The sequence below is a fragment of the Penaeus chinensis genome, chromosome 24 (assembly GCF_019202785.1).
Source record: "Penaeus chinensis breed Huanghai No. 1 chromosome 24, ASM1920278v2, whole genome shotgun sequence".
Classification (NCBI taxonomy): domain Eukaryota; kingdom Metazoa; phylum Arthropoda; class Malacostraca; order Decapoda; family Penaeidae; genus Penaeus; species Penaeus chinensis.
Window position 1 is genome coordinate 27,268,468 of NC_061842.1, and position 6,993 is coordinate 27,275,460.

The following is a 6,993-nucleotide window of genomic DNA, read 5'->3' on the forward strand; positions in this document are numbered from 1 at the left end:
TGTATATATATGTATGTATATATTATATATATAAATGTATGCGAGTGTGTGTTTATGTGTATGTCATATACACACGTGCACACACAAACAAACACACACACACACACATATATATAACTATATATGCATATAATTATATATATACATATATATTTATATGGACGCATACATATATGTATAAATAAATATATATACATATACACGTATATATGAATATATATGTATATATGAACACACACAGGTACACTCACACATATATCTATGCATGTCTTTGTGTGTGTGTGTGTAGGTACATACATGTGTATATATATACGTATATATTAATTAATTTGTATATACTCATATACACATTTAATATATATATATACTTATATACAATATATATATATATATATATATATATATATATATATATATATATATATATATATATGCGTTTTCAAGAGAAGGGCACTTTGTCCTGGAAAGTACGAGAATGGACCTATTGAATGCCTTGACATTCTGACGAGACAACTGTATATAAGGTCCCTCTCAGCCAAGGGACTCATCACATTTCACCATGAAGATCCTGGTGAGTTGGAACTCAAATAGCGGTATTGGATGTCTCTCTTTGCGATAGTCCTCTGTGAATCTACGTTGCATGAAAGAAAAAAAATTTGTGCATTTGTGTTGTGAAGTGTCTTGAATATCAGCAGTAAGAAAGTTTTATCTACCCAAATTTTATTTATGGAAATTTATATTTTCAAGTGCATGTACAGGCACACTGACCCACATGCAGACATGACAAACATGAGTATGCGCGCGTGTGCATACACACGCATACATATACATACATGGAGATATATTCATTTATACATGCATATATGTAATATGTATGTAAGTGCATATTTATTCTTTATATGTGTGAGTGTACCTGAGTGTGTACTTATTTATTTTACATTATTTTCTATCCAAAGGCGTCATTTATAATGGGAAACGTCGAAGGGCATCACTGTACACTGGGTATCAGCTGGCTACATATACATTTTTTTTTTTTTTTTTTTTACTTATCCTGTCGAATACACTGGTATTGTCGATGTTCCTCATAGTTAACTGCAGAATTTCAGCAGCTGAAGTTGAGTATATATTTTCAATTTACTTCCTGTACAGGTTTTAATTTGGGCTGCAGCGGTGGCTGTGTCAGCACGACCTCAGGGCTACAACCTACCGACGCCCTCTGGCCCGTCCTTTGGCCCGTCCTTTGGCCCGTCCTTTGGCCCGTCCGTTGGGTCATCTGTTGGGTCATCTGTTGGCCCGTCCGCTGGCCCATCTGCTGGCTCGTCTTCAGGTGGATGCAGTCCTGGGCAAGTGCGACATGTGGACGGTAGATGCGTGACTCCGCGTGAAAACAGAAGAGTGTTCTTGTATGAAGTTCCTTCGAACGTTGTGTTCAACGGCGCTGAAGTTAACGTCCCCGAGCCAACAGTGGAGACCAATATCGTGCTCATCCGAACGCCCGAGGGATTACTGGGACCCGAACCTGTTGTTGTGCCTCCTCCAAGACAGCAGCACGTGGTGTACGTGCTCAACAAGCAATCTGAACACGACCAGAGGGTGATCGAAGTGACAGCGCCACCGCCATCCGATCCTGAAGTTTACTTCGTGAACTACGCTGAAGGCGAGAACCCAACTCTTCCTAGCGGAGTGGACCTACAGAGCGCTCTGGGTGCTGCCACTCAAGGCGGCGGTCAGGTGATCGGGGGAAGTGGTATAAGTGGTGATGGTGGTGTTGGCGGCGGTATTGGCGGTGGTGTCGGTGGCGGTTTTGGCAGTGGTATCGGCGGAGACATTGGCGGTGGTATCGGCGGCAGTTTTGGCGGTGGTATCGGTAGCAGTTTTGGCAGTGGTATCGGTAGCAGTACTGGCGGTGGTATCGGTAGCAGTATTGGCGGTGTTGCTGGTTTAGGTGGGGGATACACCCCACCAACCCAGCCCTCACCCCTGTACACTTCACCATAAAACCTATTTGAAGATTACCTACTGAACTTTCATAAGATACACAGGTTAAAATCATCCATGTATTCTACTTTTCATTTTAAAATCTGTTAATTTATGATGGTAAAATTAATTTAATAAAAGGAAGAAATGTACTCTACTTGTTCTTTGTAACCCTAATGATGGAATATCTTGAATTAAGAAAACGGATAAAAAATATGATTCTCCTCACGGATAACCTTTTTTTCAACTTCAATTGTCATAAGATATGTCAGAAAAGGATTCACAGGTGATGGGTTTTGGAAAAGGAGAAAGGTGCCATCGATCTAATGATAATGGATGGGTTTTAAATCAGACGGGCATTGTTCAAACCAGTTACATTCATGATATCAAATGAATGCATTAGCGTCTACTGGGGATCCTATGGCTGAACTGTCTGGCTGTATAATGTGATTTAATTAGGCAGTAGCTATAATCCCATCTAAGATATTGTGGCTTGCTATGAAATGTAAGTGATGTACAGTTCGACCACCCTGTCAAGTAAAATTAACATTATCCTGGTGGTTCCAGTGTATTTAAAGCATAAGGTACAGCTGTAAGTGTTCCCGAAAGAGTAAAATCATTCGAATTGCAAAATGTTACATTAAAAAATATATATATTCCACTGTATTCCATAATCTAATATCCAACAGCTTTTAGTATAGTTTTTCTAATAACTAATTAACCGTCTTGGGCGTGTAATATAGTCAAGCATCGTTTAAACTTAATTGTTTGTGGCAACCATGATGGCGTAATTGAATGTCAAAGGATAGATGGCTTCATTGGTCAGATTCGACAAACGTATCTGACTTTTGTTTAGGGTCTTTTACGTATGTCATTCTAAGAACTTTCGTAGAAAAAAAATCACGTGGTAAACCATATATATATTTATATATTCACATATGATTATATGTATTTATATATATCTTTATATGTATATATTAGTATATGAATATATAGACGCACACACGCATATATGCATATGTATATATTTATACGTACATATTAATAAATATAGATACGTATGTGTGTATATATACATACATATGTATATATACATGTATTCGCGGGTGTGTGTAGGTACACACACACATATATATATATATATATATATATACTTATATATACATATATACATATATACACATAAAAATGTATAGAGATAGATATACATAAATGTGTGTGTATGTGCGTGTGTGCACACGCAAATACACAAGCACATATATATATGTGTACACACTTAGACATATTTCTATATATGTGTAGATATATGTATGCGCATATACACATATAAATATATATATATATATATATATATATATATATATATATATACATATATATGTGTGTGTGTGTGTGTATTTATAAATTTATAAAATATGTATATATAAATAGAGAGAATAATAGATAGATAGCTATACACTGCATGCATATATATATATATATATATATATATATATATATATATATATATATATATTTATATACACACACACACACACACAGTATATACACACACACACAGACACATGTGATTGTGTAGGTATGTTTCTATTTAAATGCATTTATTTAGACAGACATATGGAAAGGAAGACAGATGAATATACAATATGCACATATGCATTTTGAAGAGGAGAAGGGCACTCTGTCCTGGAAAGTACGAGAAGGGGCCCAGTGAATGCCTTGACACGCTGACGAGACAACAGTATATAAGGTCCCTCTCAGCCAAGGGACTCATCACATTTCACCATGAAGATCCTGGTGAGTTGGAACTCCAACAGTGACGCTGGATTTCTCATACCGATAGTTTTGTGTATCTACATTGTCTGAAAAACTGTATTGTGAATCTGTGGTGTGAAGTGTCTTGAATATTAAACAGTATTAAAATTTTCTCTACCCATGCTATCATAGCTATGTACGTTCATATTTTCACGCGCAGATACAGGCACACTGACCCACATGCAGCAACGTTAGACACAAACATAAGTATACGCGCGCGTACACAAACTTATGTGTACATATATACATATACATAAATGTATGCATTTGTATACATTCATATGTATGTATATATGTGTATGAATGTAATTGTATATTTGTGTGTGTACACAAATATGTGTATATATATGGATATATGCATTATATAGCTAAGTTGAAACATACACACCAGTCATATGAATACCACAGGTGTACCACAGAATGCCGGTCCTACACACATGAAGGGATTTCTAGATGTTCAGTAAATGCTTACTAACGTGTTAACGTAATAAAGTAGTATTTTCTATCCCAAGGTGTCATTTACTATGAGAGAAGTCGCTGGCATCACTGAACTCTGGGTATCAGCTAGCTTTGATCGTGCACACACATATCAGATAAATGTATATATTTCTCTCTTATTCAGTCGAACACACGACCAGTCAACTACAGAATTTCAGCAGCCGAAGATGTAAGTGTATATTTTAAATTTTCTGCTTTTACAGGTTTTCATTTTGGCAGCAGTGGTGGCTGCGTCAGCACGACCTCAGGGCTACAGCCTACCAACGCCCTCTGGACCGTCCTTTGGCCCGTCCGTTGGGCCATCTGTTGGCCCGTTCGTTGGCCCGTCCGTTGGCCCATCTGTTGGCCCGTTCGTTGGCCCGTCCGTTGGCCCATCTGCTGGCTCGTCTTCAGGTGGATGTAGTCCCGGGCAAGTGCGACATGTGGACGGTAGATGCGTGACTCCGCGTGAAAACAGAAGAGTGTTCTTGTATGAAGTTCCTTCGAACGTTGTGTTCAACGGCGCTGAAGTTAACGTCCCCGAGCCAACAGTGGAGACCAATATCGTGCTCATCCGAACGCCCGAGGGATTACTGGGACCCGAACCTGTTGTTGTGCCTCCTCCAAGACAGCAGCACGTGGTGTACGTGCTCAACAAGCAATCTGAACACGACCAGAGGGTGATCGAAGTGACAGCGCCACCGCCATCCGATCCTGAAGTTTACTTCGTGAACTACGCTGAAGGCGAGAATCCAACTCTTCCTAGCGGAGTGGACCTACAGAGCGCTCTGGGTGCTGCCACTCAAGGCGGCGGTCAGGTGATCGGGGGAAGTGGTATAGATGGTGATGGTGGTATCGGCGGAGGCATTGGTGGTGGTATCGGGAGCAGTTTTGGCGGAGGCATTGGTGGTGGTATCGGTAGCGGTTTTGGCGGTGGTATCGGTAGCAGTATTGGCGGTGGCATCGGTAGCGGTATTGGCGGTGTTGCTGGTTCAGGTGGAGGATACACCCCACCAACCCAGCCCTCACCATTGTACACTTCACCATAAAACCTATTTGGATACCACCTATGCAGCTTTCATAAGATTTTATACACAGGTTAAAACCTTCCATGTATTCTACTGTTTATTGTAAAATCTGTTAATTTATAATGGTAAAATTGTTAATAAATAAAAGTGAGAAATATACTCAACTTGTTTTCTGTAACCATAAAGATGGGATATCTTGAATTAAGAAAATGGAATAGAACTATGATTCTCCTCATGAAAAAAAAAAACATTTGGTTTACCTATACTTCCACCTTTGAATGGTATATCTTTACGTAAGAAAAAATAATGAAATGAACTTTCTTCATAATTAATTTGCATTATTCTGCCTTTGACTTCATATTTATAACATAACGTTACGGCATGGCACACTTTAAAGAAAATGTGAAAACAATATAAGAGATCTGGAAAGGTAAATGGAGACAGATGATAGGCAGGGATATGAGTTCAAATGGATGATAAAGATTTATAAAAAGGATAGATAGTTATGTATATGTATGTGGAAACGATAGATTTGGGACTACGGTCAATTTTTACGCAAAACTCACACCGAAAGCTTTGGTGATGTAAATTCTTTAGGTTATTTTTGGTTATTTAAAACAACAGTAGCCTAATAAGATGAAAGGTGTATAGCATCAGCTACTGGGTAAAATTAGAACTGTCACCTCAGTAACTGTAATAGCACCTATGTGTGGGTTTCTTTGTGTTTGCATGTACACACGCACGTACACACGCACGCACACACGAGACACATACGCATACACACACACACTCACACACATACACACACACACATATATATACACATTTATACATACATATACATTCAGGTAAGTATATATATGAATATACATGCATCCATAAATATACATATATACCTGTACACACACACACACACACACACACATACACACACACACACATATATATATATATATATATATATATATATATATATATATACCTACGCACATATAAATTTAGACATACTTACCAATACTAAAAGTGATAAGAAAGATCCATATGAAAATAAACAGCTAACACATAGAAACGGCCTGTGAATCATAAATCATAAAAAAAAGGTTATTAAAAGCACCTGGCATTGTACAACGATGATAAACAGGCTTAATACGATGGATTCTCACAATTTGCCGATGTTGTAACGAGCGCTTAAGATGAAAGCTTTGGTTAGGACACATCACGATGTGGAAAGTTGTCGATTTTAGGAAATACATGCTCTTCTCTGTCAGGCTAGTGATTGTTTAGGTGAGTATCAATATTACAGTAATTATAAGAGGTGAATCGCATCATTATGCAATTAATTCTCTTGTAGTAATGAAAATAATGGCAATGAAAATCAATAGTGACAATGACAGCAATATGAAACTGATAATTATAACTTCATTAATCAGAGTAATAGTCATAATACCAATAATGATAACTTAAATAAAATGATAAGAATGATAAAAGAATCAATAAGAAATTGTAATGAAGCGCACACACACACACACATATATGTATATATGTATACATATGTATATATATACATACATATATATGTATATATATATGTGTGTGTGTGTGAAAGATAACATTTTTACATTGTGGGGTTTTCTACAACACACACGCACACAAACACACACACATATATATATATATATATATATATATACATATA

The 6,993-nt window shown here is 37.4% G+C and overlaps 2 protein-coding genes across 2 annotated transcripts; both read left to right on the forward strand.

Annotated features, from left to right (window-relative positions):
* Window positions 1-559: 559 nt before the first annotated feature.
* On the forward strand, window positions 560-1,998 carry LOC125037970 (ATP-dependent RNA helicase A-like). The gene is made up of 2 exons (XM_047631204.1): window positions 560-571; window positions 1,150-1,998. Exons 1-2 carry the CDS (start codon window positions 560-562, stop codon window positions 1,996-1,998), a joined length of 861 nt encoding a protein of 286 aa, XP_047487160.1.
* Window positions 1,999-4,316: 2,318 nt separating this feature from the next.
* LOC125037971 (pupal cuticle protein 36-like) lies at window positions 4,317-5,318 on the forward strand. Its single transcript, XM_047631206.1, has 2 exons — window positions 4,317-4,349; window positions 4,494-5,318. Exons 1-2 carry the CDS (start codon window positions 4,317-4,319, stop codon window positions 5,316-5,318), a joined length of 858 nt encoding a protein of 285 aa, XP_047487162.1.
* Window positions 5,319-6,993: the final 1,675 nt, after the last annotated feature.